Genomic DNA, 20,053 nt, shown 5'->3' on the forward strand with positions numbered 1-20,053 from the left:
GTTCTCCATATGTATCTCTGTCATATAAGCTAAAGATAATGGTTAGGTATGCATCCCCATGTATTTCTTTTTTCTTTTGATTTGATAGAGATTCAAAAGTAACATTCTGCCTAAATAACCTTTTAAAACTAGCACTATACCAGCCAGTGAAGTGGCGAACCCTCTGTCCACTTCGGCGTTCAGTAATTTTGGGTCATTGCGATTGTGAAATCAAACATAGGAGGTAACTACGGTGATGTATAGGTGCCATTAGCTTATTTCTATTGAATTATTTATATGTATTTTCTCAAAATGCAGGAAATTTCGGTAATGGATTAATATTGTTTGTTTGTATAAGAGCTAAGCTTTTTATCATTAACCTGATCGATTTGATGCAAAAGATGTAATTAATTTTACTATGTCCGGCTTGTCAGCTCAATGCAGTGTAGGCCTATATGACCATTGCAATGGTTGACAGCCTCATGAAGAAAAACATAGAAAAACTATAGAAAACTATGAAGAATTCACCTATAGACACGAGAATACTCTTTATTTGCTTTACTAGTAATTACTAATTAGATATGGATAGATATGGACCTTAGAGATGATACTCGTTAAGATTTTGACAAGCAACATAATTCCAGAAACAATTTAACATTGACCACGCTGGCTTTTTAACTGCTCCATACTTACACGTGCGCTAATGTTACAGTTACGACAACTTGTATTGTCTCGAATTCATGTTTCAGACAGTCCATGTGCATGCCAGAGCAGCTAGCCAGACACGCAAATGAGCCCATGCACTGTAGTTATACCACAACAGTACCACAATATAAGAAGTAGAACGAAACAGATCGTCACTCTTAGTCCAATCAGATGGCCCCGCAATTCGCAGAAGCTGGACATCCGTCCGGAGCATCGGGAAGTACATGGGATCGTATTGTAGAAGTTACTTCACCACTTTTCACCAAGTGAGTTTCTGAAATAAATATATGTGAATAGTAAGATTAACGTAGCCTAGGCAATACCATACAAGTTCATGCACTCAATACTCATGACCTGAAAATAGGCCTACATACACCTATCGTTTGCATTGGTCCTAGCCTGACAGACTCAGTAACAACATATGTCTACTTAGTTAACACAAATGATCTTCGAATTCGGTATCTTTGACAAAATAACGTCCTGCTGTACCTTAGGCAAGTATCTGAAGGAATTTCTCAGTGCACTGTATAAAAGAATGTGGAAGACTGAAAACTCTAAATGGAAGATGACACAAGATTGACCAAAGACCATAATTAGGCAAGAGAAATAATGTATCCCCCCCCCCCCAGTAGGCCCTAGCCTAGACTTGAAAGAATGACAATAATAGGCTTTCCTTCAGGCCCCCTCTCTTCACCCCTCCCCACAAAAAACCAAGAATGATTTAGACTTCAAAAACTGATTAGGCTATACTTATAAGTTAAAATGCCCAAATATGGTTAAAATGATGTTAATTTAATGATAGCCAAATTTTGGATCTAAGCCCCTTGGCCAAACAAATTACTCAAAGGGTTATGCATCTGGTAAATCTGGTAAAATCAGATTTGGTAAATAAGTAAGAGCAAGGTCTGAGTACATTTAAGAACCAGTGCAACACTGTTCAACCAATGATCAGGTACCTTTGGCATGTTGTATGTGAATGAGAAGCACTTTATCTTCTTAACATTGATGTATGTTTACTTTGCATTAGGAGGTAACTTATAAAGGAGATTTGACTCACATTAATACTAGTGACTATTATATCATCACTCGATAAAGCATACTGTAAGGCCCTTCATTACTAAGTAGGTTCCTCAGAAAATGTCTCACTAATCTCCAGTGTAGTATACTGTTTGAGTTAGCTCAAGACTGTCTTGGACAAACCACATATGTGTGAAACAATACTGGCACAAAATTTTGCATGGTGACTCTGTTGTGTAACAGCTCAGCATTTTTGACAAAGGAAGAAAATAATTCTAGTCATGTGGTCTATATATCCCTGTTATTCAAAATTTCCTGCTTGTTGATGCCAATTTTCACCTTCTTTGGTAATGGTGACCCTCCAGGGACAGGTTGTTGTGGCTTGGAGGCATTGCCTTATGTTAGGAGAGATACCCCCTTGAGAAACGTTTACATATGATGAAGGGTGCTTAGTTGCCAAAAAGTAGTGTTATATTTTGTAATATTTGAAGTAAGTTTTGTTCAAGAATATTCCACTTTTTTGACTACCATCCCCCAAAAAAAAAAAAAATTGGCACCCCTTAAAAAGGTTGCGATCTCAACATTGAATACCAGGGTCATTGGGTCAATATTACAACTAGTTAGTACTGTACTTCAGTTCTTTTCATGGCTACAGTACAGTATTTATGTACGTTGGATTGACCTCAGTTTAGTAACAATATTGTACTACTGTATAACAACAGTACAGTACTGTGCTCTCTATTAGAACTGTTTAAATGCAGAGAGCTGGTCTATATAGCAGGTAGATGATGGAGGGAGAAGATTGTAATGTGTTCAAGAAAACAAGTATAGCTTTGTTGAGTAACTGCAAAGATATACTGTAATGACCAGATGGGACAGAATTGTATTATAATCAAAATCATACTGTACAGTCATAAACTGGTGCTTGGTTGTTGGCACCTGATGTTTTGTGTTCATATATTTAGTACAGTGGGCTATACAAGCATTGTGAAGTATTCAAAGCAAGACAGTGTGCAAACTAATTAAGAATATAAGTCAAATTCTAGGAGGTCATAAATATACCTTTATATTGCCATTTAGACTCTAGGTACTTAAGAAGTGTGCACCCCAAAAGTGACTGGTTGGGATACAGTTTGTTGGCAGCAATAATGCTTACCTGTCCCCACTTTACATTGATCAATAACTTTCAATATATAGCTAGTCTACAAATTGGTAACATATTTTAGTGTGCATACCGTACTTGTAAGTACATTCAATGTTAAAATATTGAAGCAATCCTTCCCCCTACACTTACCTCTTTTTAGGGTCAATTAGGGGGCCATCTGAGAAATATGAGATTCATGAATAATGTATTCATTTGCATAGATACCTGTACCACTGGCCCCTGGACTGTCCTTGTTCTTGATGGCCCTGTCTATTGTACACCAGCTTTATGTAAATGCGAGAAAAGTAATATTGGATAAAATTGCGATGCTCAAACCCTTTATTAGTTAATGAAGCAGGACTCTGCACGTTATGATTTATCTCTGTATATAGATTGTTATTTGAAGTGCAAACTTGATCAGATCCGATCATAGATGCACGAATCTCCTGTAGCCAGTGACAATGTTTTTTTAAACCCTCACCAACATGTTGCCAGGATGTTGTTCAAGTCTAGACAGCACATGTGCATTGATGGTGTTTGTAGCTTCTTTCTTAAGTGTGTAGTGTGTACTGTAACTATCCACAGTTCAGCAACTGTCAATGGAAGTATTCGGTCTCATAAATCTTCAATTGATGGTTCGTCTACAGTACTGTGAATGCCAATTACAGTAGTAGGCCCTATATGGTGCATGAGTTATAAAAAGACTTAGGCCTACATCTATCCAGTGTAACAGGGAATAACTTATTCAGTATCGCATGGCAAAGTGCTAGATGCAAAACGATCAAATTGCTACAATTACAAGTACAAAGATATAGCAGTTTTCTTACACAGGAACCACACATAGTATATATTTTCTAGTCTCTTTTTAAGCGACTAAAATCAGGGACTTCAAAACTGCTACACTAAATTATTCCCCTACAGTGTAACATGTAAATCCATCCATCCATCAGATAATCCACAAGTTGACAGTAGATCAACCTATGTACTACTATACCATCACCAGTTCACCACCATCACAGTAGGAATGTGGTAAGGGATGACAGTCTGTCTGATGTGGTAACACAATGGGATAACAAAATCTGTAGAGAGGGTAACAATGCCTTGTAATGCAATATAGGTCAAAGTTCACCTCATTCCTGTCTGCCATTATGGCTGGATCTTCTCCAATCACAGCATGTGGGGGTCTTTTGAGACATGGTTCAGTATGTGTCATCATAATAGGGTTGATGGATTTATGTGGCTTTCATGGTTAAACTCTCTGTAACCTGTTATGAGAATTACATATCTGTTAGCCAAAGACATAAGTGAAGTATGCTTGGGGGTGAACAAGTATGTCAATTTGTCATATATATACTGTACTGTAGGCCTGTAAGATTGCATAATTAACCAGGGAACTGCTTATAAGCAACAGATCAACATAATTTTCCTATTTGAAAATTGAAGTGACAAAGTCTAGGTTTTATAATGGCTTGTGTATGTAGGCACATGTGTTTGTACAGTACTGTGGCCTCAATTGTAGGATACACAATAGCATGCAGTGACCACATGTACACCAGACCTGACATGTGGACACCTCACGTACAACGATTTCAGAGTAGTATTCATCAATATATTTCTGTACTTGGATGAAATAAACCATATAGGTTATAGAACATGTGTCTCGTCAGACAATAGCATGTAGTGATAATTAATTTGGGGGTAAAGTCATATACTGTATGTGATGGGAATGATGAACAGAAGAAAGATGCAGTCCCAACTCGGCCCCTTCCCCTTCCCCGTTCCCCCTCCCTTCTCCACTAACGTACAAGGCTGTAAACACACCTTGTAATGAGTTACACCACTGAAACAGTTTTCTCCATCAGTAAATATGCCGCATTGATAAAAGGATATATGAGCAATTATTAACCTGGACATATATTTTCTTTGTAGGTTTGCAGGGTTGTTTGGGATTTCTGTATCAAATATTGTTGACATTTTATATATATTTATCTCTTCCAACAGGAAATTTCTCCGTGTGTTGTTGGGCGGACAGCTTGTCTCACTGTTGATATGTGGCACGGCTGTAACCAGTCAGCTTCTCAACGACCAGCACGGCATCGCAGCTCCCACCACCCAGAGTTTTGCCAACTACCTTCTACTGACTATCGTCTACTGCGGCATACTCTGTTTCAGGAAAGACAGGGATAACTTTTATCACATCCTCATGACGAGAGGCTGGAAGTATCTAATCGTCGCTCTCATCGATGTAGAGGCCAACTACCTGGTAGTGAAAGCTTACCAGTATACGACACTAACGAGCATACAGGTAAATGCAACAACTCCCATGGTCTCCAAGCTTTAAGCTGTGGATGGCTAGAATTTTCATCAAATGTTAAAAGAAGATTTTTGCAGGTCATCTTTTTGAGTGCACTTCTCTCTAAATATCTCTTACTTGCACTTTCGTATCCACCTGCAGGTAGCCTACAAATTTGAAGAATGAAAACTGAAGCACCATGATCCCCTGCCCCCTCCCCCTTCCCCCCAAATTGACTGATTTTGTTGCCAATGGCCAATTTTCCTTTCCAGCATACCATTTCAAAAGTGATAAAGATATGTGTGTGTGTGTCAGCCATATTAAATTCTTTTTGTGGTCATTTTGCTAAATTTGAACCTCTCTCCTTGCCCTCCTTGCAGATGTTAGATTGTATCACCATTCCGGTGGTTCTGTTTCTCTCCATCTGCATTCTCAATGTCAGATACCGATGGACTCACATCACAGGCGTCGTGATCTGCATGGTCGGACTGGGAGGCCTTATATTAGTGGATGCGTTGACCGGCAGATCTGATCACGGAGGTATTGTATTGATTTTATTTGGTTCTTGTTTGTTTTAATTGTTTATCATTGCCTAAGAAGATCCTGTGAAAGTAGTTATTGGATGTTTTTTAGTTTTTCATCGTCGACCACCTTTAAGCACTACCGGTGGAGATGACGTAGACCAAGAAAGCATCGATTACCCGCATGTCTAACAGGTTAGAAGGGAATGTGTTGAGGGCGGTACACGGATGATTCGATTACCCGCATGTCTGTACGTGAAACAAAAGCTACAAACTTACAGGGTTTTAAAGCAGCCGGGCCATAATTTCAGCATCTTTTTTCATTCCCCACAAGAAAAATACTTCTTATGATCAAACACTTTACAGTTTTCAGTGTTTTAGTTCCCTGCTTTCATGTCACTACAGTTCTTTTCTCTTGCTTAAGGTTTGAAAGCATTTATTTAGCCGAGGCCTCCTTTTTGCATGTAAGCTTCACAACTGAACTTGAAATCGTTGAACATGAACTGTTGTGATTTAATCAATATCAGATAGATGCTCATGTCATTTGAAACTGGTAATGTAGTTCAGCAAAGAATGCTGCACTCTAACGGGTTGAAAAGGGAATATGTTGAGTGCGGTACACGGATGACTTGTAGTTGAGGGCGGTACACGGATGACTTAGTGAGTCCATAGACGTGCAATTCCTGGCATAGTTGTCTGCTCTTGTGTTCCTTGTCATGGATTTTCATTTACACTCGGCAGCATTTTGGAAGTCTGGGATTTAAATACCTGGTCAAGATTTTAAGATTATTTACTCATAGCATTGGAAATTCTACTGACCAGTACTCTTGCCGACATTGTACCCATACTGCAAGTAGTCTGCGACATGATGGGATATTAAATGCAACCAGGGGATGTGAAGACTATACATGTGTAGTCTCTGTCTTGTTGCTTTAATAACTGGAAGGTCGGTTCCTCTCCTCAGATCCTCCTAAGAAGCTTCTGGGTGATATGCTGTGTCTTCTCGGGGCCAGTCTCTACGGTTTCTCCAACGTGGCCGAAGAGTATGCCGTACGCTTCTACACAAGAGTCGAGTTCCTTGGCATGGTCGGCTTGTTTGCCACATTCATCTCTGGCACCCAGTTGTAAGTGCTCGGGGTTTTCTATCCTCTCTCTTGTCTCAGTGAATTTTGCAAAGTATGGATCTAGGGTCTGGTTCTTACGATGACAGAGAGGAGGAGGGTACAGTAGGGGTAGGGGTGTGCATGGGGTGCGGATATTGGTGGGGTGTGTGTAGGGGTAGGGAGATAAGATGGATTAGGTCTGAACCAAAGTTCAAGGTAGATTTGTACATCCTCACTTTAGTCACATAGGTCCAGGGAGAGGATGGACAGTGAATGTGTTTGAATGTTTCAATTTGTCAGAGTCAGCTTTAATGTATTTATTGACATCACCAATATGACCATGCTACTTAATACTTGATGAATGTCAGGTTACACTTATATCGAATTTAATATCTCTCTTGGCTGGAAGTGTACACGTTCCCCCTTGACGTTGGTGACCCTTGTCCTTGCAGTCCTCCAGGCACTTGACCATATATATCAATTAGATAATCGTGAACTGCATTATGTTGGTGTTACATGATGACAACTGCCGCCAGAAATTGAGAAATGTGAAGATTTGCGAATAGATTAAGATTGTATACAATAGATTGCTGTGTTCGTATGGAAAAAAATCACACGTTAGAATTGTACATTGCAGTACCATGCAGAAAAAAGAAAGTGAGAAGTTCTCCAAATAATAAAGCAAGACTGCCATCAAAATTGCCTTCTCTGGACTTGTGATTCAGTTTTAGAAGAAATAATAAAATTGTCAATTTCTTCATTTTTGCTTCTTTTCCAGGCTCATCTTGGAACGAGATGAACTGACTACATTTAGCTGGAACGTGGAAGCCGTCTTCTTGCTGATAGGGTTCGCCGTCTTCATGTTTAGCTTGTATTCTCTGTTTCCGTTGGTCATCAAATGGAGCTCCGCCGCAGTGGTCAACCTCTCCATTCTGACCGCAGACATGTACAGTCTTCTGATTGGGCTCTTCCTATTCAAGTTTAAGGTAAGATTCGGTTACATTGACAATCAGTCGGTTTTGCAGAAACGGATTACGAGCTTGAATGTTTTTAGTTCAGTTCTTTGAACTAACTGTCTGTGCCTGTCTGTGCCTGTCCTTTTTCCACCATACATAAGCTCGAACAGTAAATTACATTGTCGCATCTTATGTCGGAACCGCCACTCGAAAGGAAGCCTCAGGTGCAGATTTCCCGTTCCTATGGCATGCCATTTGAATTATCGGGGCTTTAATTAATAATCGGAGGCTTGACCGTCTCCGAGCCAGTGAAAGAATAAATGTGACAGGTGCGTGTGTTTGAATCATGTAAGATCCAACCCAGAACTGGGAGTTGACAGTCATAAAATGGCCTATTTGCATGTTAACTCATTTAGTACTTAAATCTTAGTCTTAAATCTTAGTACTTAAAAGTTGACGAGTACAACAAGCATAACGAGACCATCTTGCAGATGAGATAAAAGGTTTTAGTTGATGCCGTTGTAATTCTTATCTCAGTGATGGTATAAACCGTTACGATAGACCCTCTGTTGGTACCTTTGAAGTCCTAGCGATGATCAGATAAGGCATCCCTTATTTATGGTGGTGGCAGTCATCCTCTATAGTGCTGATTCTTTGATCTATTGGCATCTTGTTTGTTAACTGCAAACAAACAAGATTTCCAATCTTGAATTGCTTTATCAGTGACCTCCTTTAACCGTGGTTCGTCAGGATGGTAAATTACCTCTTCAAGAGTTTGAACAAGATTCGTAGACTGGATTACTTGGCAAACATCGTTTTGAATTGTTCTCTCTTTATGAACTATTCATAAAATGAAATAAACACAATGCTGTGTGTTGTTGTTGGTTACCTCCCAAGAGAATGATAAAGTATCAAAGATCTTAACCTTTCAACCAGAAAAGAGGTTTAACAATGTAAGGAAGACCAGCTAAAGCTTCTTCTTGGGCTAGCTATAATAATGGAGGATATCAAAATGACACTTTAAAATGTTAAGGTCTTATAATGGTAGCCTACAACCGTGAGAAATATCTATTATTACCTATAACCTGCCATTCCATCATTCCGTAGAAAGAAAGACAAAAAGTAAGAAGTAGGGTAATGTCACATTCCAATGACTGGTGATTGCTTGTCAGACTATTTCAATGACTCTGTTTCAGAGTAACAGACAATTGGTTGATATCACAGATATCTGATGACTAGAGCAGCCTTTCACTCCTCTGACTGGTGATTGCTTATCAGACTATTTCAATGACTCTGTTTCAGAGTAACAGACAATTGGTTGGAAAGATATCACAGACATCTGATGACTAGAGCAGCCTTTAAACGGTTCATGTCAGAAATCACAGATATCTGATGACTAGAGCAGCCTTTCACTCCTGTGACTGGTGATTGCTTATCAGACTATTTCAATGACTCTGTTTCAGAGTAACAGACAATTGGTTGGAAAGATATCACAGACATCTGATGACTAGAGCAGCCTTTAAACGGTTCATGTCAGAAATCACAGATATCTGATGACTAGAGCAGCCTTTCACTCCTCTGACTGGTGATTGCTTATCAGACTATTTCAATGACTCTGTTTCAGAGTAACAGACAATTGGTTGGAAAGATATCACAGATATCTGATGACTAGAGCAGCCTATTGAACCGTTCATGTCAGAAATCCCAACTCTTGTTCTCTTAGACAAGAGAGCACAGAGCTGTTAATATTCTGAGCTCATCGGTGCAATTCTCCTTTTAAGCAAAGTTTTCTTTGCCCTCATGTATATTTGTTAGTATTCAGTTTGATCTTCCCCTTATATTTTTGTTTGCCATTTGTATAACTTTCACATGTCTTCTTGGTTTTACAGTTTTCTTGGGTATACATCTTAGCCTACGCAATCATCATGTTGGGTATCTTGGTGTACGGGCTACGACCCACGTATCAATCGCTCACAGGTGGCCGCTACAAGTTCTTCAGAAACAGCGAGCAGACGGAAGAAGTCCCCCCACAGGAGGATAAAGATCGAATCATCGGAGACCCAGAGGAGGGGCAGGTCGAGGACCTCCACGCCGACGCGAGGCAGACGTTGAACAATCACGACTGAGTTGAAAACCCAGAAGGAAGAGAGGAGGGTCTCGAGTCGTGTCACGATTGATGACCGCGAAGACAAATGAAACAGGCAGTAGTCAACGAAAAAGTACTTCTTCTGGAAGAATCATTGCTTATCATTTCTTGTCTTAACGACAGATGACTGTGATTTGCTAAGATGTACTCAGCAGCAAGTCATAGGGCATAGCAAGATGACATCTTTGCTGGTTTTGAAAGTCTTACAATGGGGTCACTGTCATCTCAATGATGTATTGAGTTAGTCACCTAAAATAGCAGAATAATGAGAAAATTTTCCTAGATTTGAAAGTGGAGCTAATGTGAAGATAAAACTTGTGATTGCAAAATAAGATTTAGCAAGGTAGAAACATTTTGTCATGAGTTTAAAAGAAATCCTATGAATTGAACTTTTTTGGAGGAAATAAAAAATGACACCATCAGTGATAGCCATCAGCTAGATGACAATATTCACTGGAATATGTCAAAATATGTCAAAATTCACTGGAATGATGGGCAAGGTTTGCCTGGGGACTTTCCCGTGAAGAGAGCATTTAATAGTTACACATCATTCTTTGCTCCGAAACTCACCTTGAGAAAAGCTGGTTATTTTCTTGATTATTTTCCTTAATTACAGGTAACTTCAGTTGGTGTACATTCTTGTAGGAGCATTCATTCTAATAATATATTTGTTGATAACAAGCAGCAACGAGGGACTTACGTTTGGTACACAAAACCTGCCAATTATTCTGTTTTGACTGACGATTGAAACCCTACGTGTAATGTGTTAACATTCTGTATGTCTACTGTGAAGAAAAGTTGCAAGTGCCTTTTTTTTTATCCACTGACAAATGGCGAAATCCACTGGCAGTGAGCCTAAATTTGGTCAGTGAAATCTTAGTTCATCCACCTCTACCACAATGGATGTGGTTGGAAGAGGTTGATTAGTAATGGTTCATCTTCTGATGAATGGACAATGGTAATATCCTGGAAGGATCAGTGTCCTCCCTATCGGATGATCTGTTTTGAGTTTTTTCACTCTTAGTAGATGTGACTGTAATCATGAGAGAGATAATTTTAAAATGTTTAAAGCAGCAAGGGTGTGCAATATTAATAATACTTCAATAAGGGAGGGGTTCAATATGGAGTATTAAACATATGGAGAACGATGTACAAGATATACTATTGTGTCGTGCTCTAAGATAGGGGTGGGGGGCAGGGAAAGGGAGGGGGGAGTGCAAACATTCTTGAAGTGAGTCCATACTGGTTTCTGTATTGCAGTATGATTGCACATGGATCTGCCCTGGTGGATTTGTGTTGGTACTTTTGTCATTTTGAAAATATTGTATATATTGTGCTTATGCAAGATTGATTACTTGTAGTAGACTTGTTCTGGTACTCATAATATGGTACTCTCTTTGTGAGCCTCCCCTTGCTAGCTTGGGGTGATATGTGAACGTCATAGATCACTATTATTTAAGGCATTGAAGACTCGCCCCAAACAGAGTGCCGCCATCAAAAAAAAAGGTTAACTTTCTGTTGCCCGCAAGTAAAGTTTTTTTCTTGTCGCTACAAAATGCAGACAGTAATGAAACATGATACCTTCTTATCTTTTATCTAGACCTGGGATGTCCATCGCTGCTATGTACACTGTGTTATGGGTATTGACCGTAGCTGCATGTAGCTACTGTACACTAGTGTCTAATTACCGACAGTAGCAAGCTGTGTGTGTATTTTCTGGGATAGATGGTGGTGTCCAACACTTCTGTTACACCTCATTCGAAACTAGGTCAGATTACCGGCATGAGATGTTTCTTTGTGCGCGAGTCTTCACACCCTTTAATATCATTATTATCCACTTAAACTTTATTTGTACAAATTTATGGAAAACTTAAAATACAGCTGTACCTGTGAATACAGTACTTAGCTCATCTTCAAGTCAAATTTTGTTCTCTAAGTTTTTGGAGGTTTTAAGTTTTGAAAAATTTCACAAAAAGGAAAACAAAATTTGGAAGTGTCTTTTTGGTAAGGCAAATGTTAGCAGAAGAAGATCAGTGAACTATTGCAAATTTTGCAAATATACTTGATGATTATTTGATTTCAAAAGGCAAAATGGCAGAAAGGTGTAAGTCCTACAAGTATTAAGCTGCACAAGATGATATTCCTGCATAATGGCATAAAGTTGCTTGTATCTAAGGGACACAGAGCAATAATGATTTAATAATTCAATAATGATTTAATGTATTTGATAATTTAAGTAGAAATTGGTTCGGTGTAGTTTCAGTCAGCTGTTGGGAGACTTGTCTTATAGTAGTTACAAAAATGATGGCCACTAAATATTCGTGTGTGTCTTTCTGAAGCAGAATTCTGTATCATTTCTCTCATTGTAGTTTAACAGCAAGTTTTCATCGAGATTCATAAAATTATCATGGTACATTCTGGCAATTTTATTCAAAGAAACAGTTCTGCTAGTTCATGGGGAAAATTGTGTTGCCTAAATCAGTCAGTCAATTCTAAAAGTTATTTATTATACAATAATTAATTATCAGCATATATTGTGCCAAATCACTAAGTTTGTTGTGTCATTGAAGACAAGTTCTCAAAATCTGATACACCACTTTCAAAATTGGATTTAACTCCCAGACTGATTACAAAATTGTGCACAACTTGTGGAATTTCAGGTGAGGTGGTCTTCCCCCTTAGAAGCACCCCTGTCCGTTTTTATTGATCCTGTTTGTTGATCAGATTCCAGATGTCTTGGAAGGACATATTCATTAAGCTGTTGCATCAATAGACTTTTCTCGACTCTTTTCATCAGTGATATAAAAACTAATCAGTTGTTGCAAATTTATTACTTTTTTTTATAATATTCACATTTGTTAATTTATACTCGTAAGTCATAGTAGTAAAATGAGTGATGCTTTTCAATATATTGCAAAACATTTCAAAAGATTTTGTGATCTTTCCCTTTTTTTTTATGATGGCAACTCCTTGTTACATCAATAGAGGGGTGGGGAGGGATGTATTACTCTGACATGAAGACACAAAAGATGAGAACAATTTAGAGAAAAACCCACCAATTAATCCATATTATTATTGAATTATAATTTGTAAGCACTACAAAACTACCAACTTTTAAGTTTCCTATGGTGGTCAGGAGTATATACATCTCTCTTGAATAGTTATTAATTGAACTGGATACTTTAGTTCTTCCCTTAATTATTATCATACAAAACTCAAACGCCTCCACCAACTGGAAATGGGTCAAAATTAACAGACAGAAAAAAAATGATATCCACTTCTCACAAAAAAAATGCCAATCTAGCAAAAAACATGTTTTCTTGTAACCTTATCTAAGTCAGTTTACACAAAGAAGAGCGCTGCAATGGACACATATCAACATTGGAAAAATACTTTCTCTTAATAATGCATAACGGTACATAAGGACACACTGCGATGTAATTTCTTTTGGTAAAGGATGCAAGACACCATCTGAAAATACAAGCTGCTGGTTTAAAGGTCCGTCTGTGAGGTTATAGGTCTGGACAATTTCACTATGAAAAGTGTGTTGTACCATTTAGCGCCAAGTTCTGGAATTTCTTCTCGAAAAGAAGACCATTAACCAACCCATCAGCTATGACCCAGAATGTTGATCTGCAGTTTAGGGATATTATCAAGATGAAATGCAATTGGAATGTTGCATTATTCTGAAATTTCATAGTTCTCATAAATTTGTGACTGGTTTGTGTTCCATCACTAAACATCTTGCTACATAATCTTTTTGAAATATATCCATTCTACGATACCACATGATGACCTTCTGATAAATATATTGTACCCACATCACATGATGACCTGATACAGTCATTCTATGAGACCACATGATGACCTTCTGATGTATCCATTTTACTACACCTGTAAGACAACCTAATGATATATCCATTGTTCTACACTGTATGACAACCCTTCTAACAGTTGATACATTGATTTCTGGTCTCTATAGATAACATCTGCAAAATGGCTATGATGAGCAAACTGATTGGGTATTTCTGATTGGGGGTGGGGGGGGGGGGGACATTTATTAATGGTTACAGTATTGTCAAATATCTGTTTCTCTCCTAGCAATTTGAGAGTGAGGAATTACTCTGATATTTAGCAAATTATCAGAGGGGGTTGGGGGGGGGTGGATGGGGGTAAATAATCTCTTTACCACACAGCTACCATGCCCCTAAATCTATTTTTAGCAGACAGCTCCTAAGCCCCGGAATTTGACAGCGATTCCTTTAACATTCAGCTCCTATGCCCCAAAAGTTAACAGCAATTTTTGTATTAGAATTCTGATTTTCTGGGACCTGCAAAAGATTTTTTTAATGCCAGTTATTGTAAAATTATAATCTTTGTGACAAAATATTATACTGAAATGTACAGTAACCTAACATCTTCTAACATTATTACCAAACCTGTGAACCAAACACTGAATGTACTAAGACAAACTGCATAGAATTATTAAAAAATTGTAAAGCATAAATTAATGTATTCTGTAAATACACAATAGAAAATAACTTGCTAATGCTGATTCTTTCCAAGTTTCCTTAAAACGAGACAAACTTCCTCGGTCTCCAAGGATGTCCTTGTCATATAAATGAAACTTCTAGCTTGGTATAAAGACTGAGGCTCACTAATAATAATGTGATATATGTGAGCAATTTTCATTATATGTTAATAACAAGAACAAAAATCATAATAAAAAGGAAAAAAGACTCTTCCAGCTGCATGTTGAGTTGGAAATAAATTGAAAAAAGGAAACTGAAAAAGGAGGAGAATATGAAAAAAGCAAATGTCTGCCATTGAGGTATCAATCAATCTGGACGATAGTTCATATTCCACATTCTTAATCATCCAAATTATGCAAAGCTCACATCTGACTGCTGGAAGGACCATCTTTAAGTACAGTAACATCACAGATCTTCACAAAAGTTCATTTGAAGAATTTACAACAAGGAACCTGATACTGAGTTTTTTCAAGTTCTAAGTCTTTACAGTTTAAGTTGTTATTTTAAGGCTGTTATCTTGCAATTTTCATTTATCATAAATCTGGTGACGAACATATTAAACTTTAAAAGGTCAAACAAATGTCGTCCCCAAGTATGCTAGATGAGTCAAATAACGGTCACTCCTGCTCTAAATTTATCACTCCTCAATTTCAATATCCAAAACCACCAAGAAATGACTTTTCAAAACTCTTTTGAGTAAGTTTTTTTTGGGGGCTTGGTAAAAATTGAAGGCTGGGACTTTAACCTTGAAAGTTTAAAGGAAGGATGAGGTACCTGGAAACATAACCCGGATATGTCCACATTCGAGAACACCGGGGGGTGGATCAACGTCCAATGAAAGCCTGCCTTTTCGTGACCGCAAAAGGTCTCGAAGATTGTCTACCCATCAATTAGCTCGTTAGTTATAGTACTACAGTGTCCCCGTCTATACGACTATGGCTGGTCTGTGCTTACGCAGAAGCGACAATGGCAAAGTACGACCGCATATCTCCGGTCACGTGATCTACCGTGTGTTCACACTACGAAGTTCACCTCCCTCGCTATATCAGAAACCCCATTCTCAACATGTGAACAGGGCTATGGTTTACCTTAGTCCATTACACTATCACATCTGGACAGTCACAAGGCAGCCAAAAGATTGATCCTTGACTCCCAAAATATTAAGATCTGTATTATAGTTTAATTGAGAGGGGTGGGTAACTGATTAGATGTTAAAAAAACTAATAACACAAGGCTTTGTAAAGAATTATGCAAGCTTTACAACGCAAAAGAAAAAAGTATATATTTGATCAATTTGATAGCTAGGATACTGATATATCCCTCCACTGACCTTATTTACTAAACAATTACAAAATCGCTCAAAGAATTTTCCTATTCAAATTAAAAAAAGAGAGACAAAAAAAATCTCTAAAAGGCTTCGACACAAAAGTAATCAGAAAAAAAACTGCCTCCATTGAATAATTAGGTAATTGTGTAAAGTACAAATATTTTCCAGGCTGAAAAATAGCAGCCTTGTATGGTAAAAGGTACAGAGGAAAGAATATTGAAAAGTATATATATAATTAATTGGATTAACATGTAGGTAGATAATTTGCTATGATTTTGGAGAAGTAAATATACATTCATGACATACAAAGAAAGAATATTTGGAATAAGTTTTCTAATTTCCTCCTTTTAACTTATGCTTGGAATGGGATGGTTATACAAATAATTAATTTTTTTTTTTGCATACTATAAAGCCCAAAAAATAAAGAAGAAAATAAACTGTCCCCTTGACAATTGAAACTGAAAACTTTGTTCCAAAAATATTAATGAATTTCCATCACCATCCATCCCTTCAGTTGCCATAAGAAAAAAGAAGAGACCACAGATATTACAAAAAGTGATGTTTGATTTACTTGGACAAAACTTAAAATGAAATGATGAGAACTTTCTGAATCAAGATTAAAATGGAGAGTGAATAGAGAAGAGGGGGAAGTGAAGGGGTGGGGGGGGGGAGAAGTAGAGGTGCAGAAGACCTATCTTTTTTAAAATTGAGGTTGTAATCTGAATGTCAAATTGGAGATACTTATGAAAAAGAAGTTGGTAAAAATCAAACAACAGTCAGGTCACTCAGCCAGCACACATCTTTGTAAGTGGCAATTGTAACTAGTTTAGCACTTTCTTTTAGCTCGGCGACATTACATCGAAGGCATCCTTGTTGTCATTGGACCGATTTTGAACGGCTGTACCACAGTTAGCTTTTGTCTGATTTAGAGCCGGGAAGGGAATGACATCATGGTTCAAGTTTACCACCAGGGAGGAGAGGAGAATTTGTTTCAAGCTAGAAGTTTCCTGATGATAGCAACAAAGTACCGTACCTTCATTTAAGCAACGAACACACAAGTAATACCTTTTGTTTTGTGTTTGAAGTGAATGATGGCTTAACTGCTGTTTTTATACATCCAAATCCCTTCAGTATCGCAACATAGTTACTAATCAGCATAAAGTCACTCTGAAATCAAATTCTGCCTTAGTCAGAAAAAAAAAGCGGAACTTTGAGAAGATGCAACAAAACATTAACCTGTTGTAGCCAAACCTCTTCCCCCATCTCTTCTCCATCATTACCCCTCTCATGTAACTCCCTCCCTCCCTCCCGCCCCCCCTCCCACCATATACCCTAAACATTGACAAATCAAATCAAAGTTCCATTTCATACTGTTGATTTTACCTAAGGCAGCATTTTAATTATCATTCTTCAATTTTTCAACTTATATACACATAAATCCACCATAATGGCGACAAGGCCCAGACTTTAACTGTCATCATAACCATCTGACTGAGCAGTACACTCAATGGAGTACTTACTCGGTTGGTCTATTTATATAATAAATCGTTATCTATACATATTTAAACATACTTCATTTAGTTACCATAGTTACCACAATATCTCTTCAATGACATCATAGTTAATTATATGTACTATGAAAACCTTATGGAATCCCGTTTTTCTCAAAGCACACTATTTTAATTTTATTTTAATTTAATAATTGTCTGTTTAACCAAACTTCTTGACAATACCTGGCAATCTTTGTTAGATTAATTACTTGCATGGGTGCAAATAACAAAACAACTGGGGGCTTATTAAACACCGTCAACTGCGAAAAGTGTTTTACAAACTCAACTTTCTCCAAGGACAACATGAGTTGTCTTTTGAGAAAGGAAAAAGCACCTTATCACCAAGGATCATATCAAAATGTAGATGTAAATCAATATTTTGAAAAACAAATGACTTATTCTGAAAAAGCTCAAATAGTGATCCATTTTTCCATTGGAACTCTTTTTCATTTTCAAGTTTACACAATGTGGTCCACTTGATCATGTAAATGTTTCTCACATAGTTCAACGATAACAACAGATTTGAGCTAAACAAAAACCGGATTCATAGCTTAAACTTAGGAGTGACATCATCAAACACTTTAAGTCAATTAAAGCACATTTTTTGCCCCCCTCCGCTGCCTCGTTTTGGTCCAAATCTTTATTCTCCTTAGTCCTATGTGAGCGGATTTATCGACAGATAACTTCTAGATGCATAGTTTTACAAGAAGACACTTCTATCCCTCGTAAGCACTTCATCCAGTTCCACACACAATGGGGTATCTTGCCAGGGTTAATTTAAGGGTATTAACAGTAGGGTAGTTAAAAACCTAAGGCATACTACACCCTGACAATGCATGGTCACGGTATGAATTATTGCTCAACTCACTGAATATTTTGAGAAAAATTCACAAAATTTAAGACCAGGTAGCAAGGTACCGTTTACCTCTTCTGAAACTACGGATTCCGAAATATTTCGCGTATTAAAGACAAGGAACTTAACAGGTAGACGTACATAACATTAATTACATCAAAGCAAAAATCAAACAAAATTGACCAGACAAAATCCAACCACAGGGCATGTTCATCTATGCATTTCCAGGCTTTATTTTGGACGTTGATTTTCAAACTTTGGTCTTGGCACTACCTGAGATTGGACTATGCATCCATAGCATTGTAACCTAGCATCAGAAGTGGGATTACTCACATTATTGATTCATGATATCACTGCTACAAAAATCCCACTTCTGCAACCATCAATTTCACATAGCATTGCTGCCATCACATCCCACTTCTGACACCATATTATAATGGTGTTGTTACATAAGTCACTTTTACGGCCTTCCACTTGTTTATGATCCTGCTTGCTATATACCACACTTCTGTAACCACCAATTTTAGAATGGCACAGCTGCCGTCATATCCCACTTCTGACACCATCATTCATATTTGGCTATTGTGACCTTTGATTCGCTATGGTTTTGCCTGCTGCCATGTCCCAATTCTGTCGCGCATCAATTAATGATGTCGCAAGGCCGCCTATATTAACTAATTTATTCAAAGCACGGCCCAGTGATATTTTTCCTTCTCTGGAATTAGTTCCTCATCTTTGTCTGATTCTGATTAAACATCAATCAATTCCAATCCGTACTTGAATCCGAATCCGTATCTGACACCTCCGAATCGGACAGTTCCACAGCGATTCTTCGAGACAGGATGGCTTCGACTGAGTTGTCTGGCTTCTCGTGCTCTCGTGCTCTCTCCTTTGCCGTTTCAGTTTTCTTTAGATTGATGCCTGATAAAAAAACAAAAATAAAATAAAAAACATGACAACTTAAAAGCATTGACTGCTAAAGTTGTCACTGGGTAGTTTTAATCAATTACTTAGAAACATCTTAAAACAAAAGAGAGACTCTGAGATGTCATCAACATTCTGGGCATCCATCTTCATAATGATCGACCTTACGAAGTGCCGAGCCAAAAGAGTATTGGACCTAGAATAATTTTACAACAAATTCTATATTTACCTCTCGCGATGGCTTTCAGGAGTTCACTCCTCCCATCGACAACAGGAGGAGATTTTGCAACAGGAGACACTGGTGGAGGCGAATTCTGACCGTTAGGCTGTGAAGACGTCTGTACTGATAGCGGAGGCTTAGAGACCATACCTGGTGGAGGGGGTGGAGGAGGGGGAGGGGGTGGAATGCTGGCATCGTTTGGTCCTGGTGGTGGAGGGGGTGGTGGTGGTGGTGGAATTATATTCATGGCTGGGTCCAAAGGTGGAGGTAAGGGGGCAGGTGCCGGCAATGGGTCGTTCGGCATCGGGGGAGGAGGAGGTACCGTGCTGTAGTCGTTCAACTGCCGGAGATAGTCGTCGTGAGTCATGAACCTCTGTTCGTCGTTCGGGTCGTCCAAAACGGGAGGCGGGGTCTCATTGTAAGCTTGACTCTGGGGTGGCTGTGGGGCTGGTCTGCCCGGCTTGATGATATCCCCGTTAGGGTAGCCTTGATGGTTGGTAGTGGGAGGCGCAGGAGGTAACGCATTGGGCCTCCCTTGGGGCTTGTCGTACTGGGAGCGTCTGATGCTGTTGGACATGGGCCGCTCGTGGTTCGGTTGCTCCATGGTCTGCGGTGGTGGTTCCTGCGGTTGATGGTTCTGCGTGCTCCCTACACCAGCGGTCACCTCGGGCTTCATCGGCCGTAACTCCACATCGGTGCCTAGATGTTCGAATTGCTGTTTACGGCTCTTTGGAGCTTTGATTTTTACACTGGTATTGTTCCTCATGTTGTTCTGTTTCTAAA

General features: G+C 38.6%; 2 protein-coding genes across 5 annotated transcripts in view; one reads left to right on the forward strand and one right to left on the reverse strand.

Annotated features, from left to right (window-relative positions):
* Positions 1-680: 680 nt before the first annotated feature.
* LOC139963216 (solute carrier family 35 member F2-like) lies at positions 681-17,632 on the forward strand. Its single transcript, XM_071963796.1, has 6 exons — positions 681-950; positions 4,847-5,150; positions 5,519-5,678; positions 6,624-6,783; positions 7,541-7,748; positions 9,608-17,632. The coding sequence occupies exons 1-6, from the start codon at positions 856-858 to the stop codon at positions 9,842-9,844; spliced, it is 1,164 nt and encodes a 387-aa protein (XP_071819897.1). The 5' UTR covers positions 681-855; the 3' UTR covers positions 9,845-17,632.
* Positions 17,418-20,053, reverse strand: part of LOC139963215 (actin-binding protein WASF3-like) — a 46,449-nt gene continuing 43,813 nt past the window's right edge. For all 4 annotated transcript variants that reach the window (XM_071963795.1, XM_071963792.1, XM_071963793.1 and 1 more), the window contains exons 5-6: positions 19,280-20,048; positions 17,418-19,047 (exon numbers count right to left, since the gene is read on the reverse strand). In XM_071963795.1, coding sequence (XP_071819896.1) covers positions 18,887-19,047; positions 19,280-20,048 — 930 coding nt within the window. In that variant the 3' untranslated portion in view covers positions 17,418-18,886. The remainder of the gene's footprint in view (positions 19,048-19,279; positions 20,049-20,053) is intronic.

The sequence above is a fragment of the Apostichopus japonicus genome, chromosome 21 (assembly GCF_037975245.1).
Source record: "Apostichopus japonicus isolate 1M-3 chromosome 21, ASM3797524v1, whole genome shotgun sequence".
In the NCBI taxonomy this organism is placed as follows: Eukaryota; Metazoa; Echinodermata; class Holothuroidea; order Aspidochirotida; family Stichopodidae; genus Apostichopus; species Apostichopus japonicus.

Excerpts from the sequence above, each read along its gene's own strand:
- LOC139963216 (XM_071963796.1), top strand. The coding sequence starts at position 856 with ATGGCCCCGCAATTCGCAGAAGCTGGACATCCGTCCGGAGCATCGGGA. Across the intron at positions 951-4,846 it reads ACTTCACCACTTTTCACCAA|GAAATTTCTCCGTGTGTTGT; the intron begins GTGAGTTTCTGA and ends CTCTTCCAACAG. Across the intron at positions 6,784-7,540 it reads TTCATCTCTGGCACCCAGTT|GCTCATCTTGGAACGAGATG; the intron begins GTAAGTGCTCGG and ends CTTCTTTTCCAG.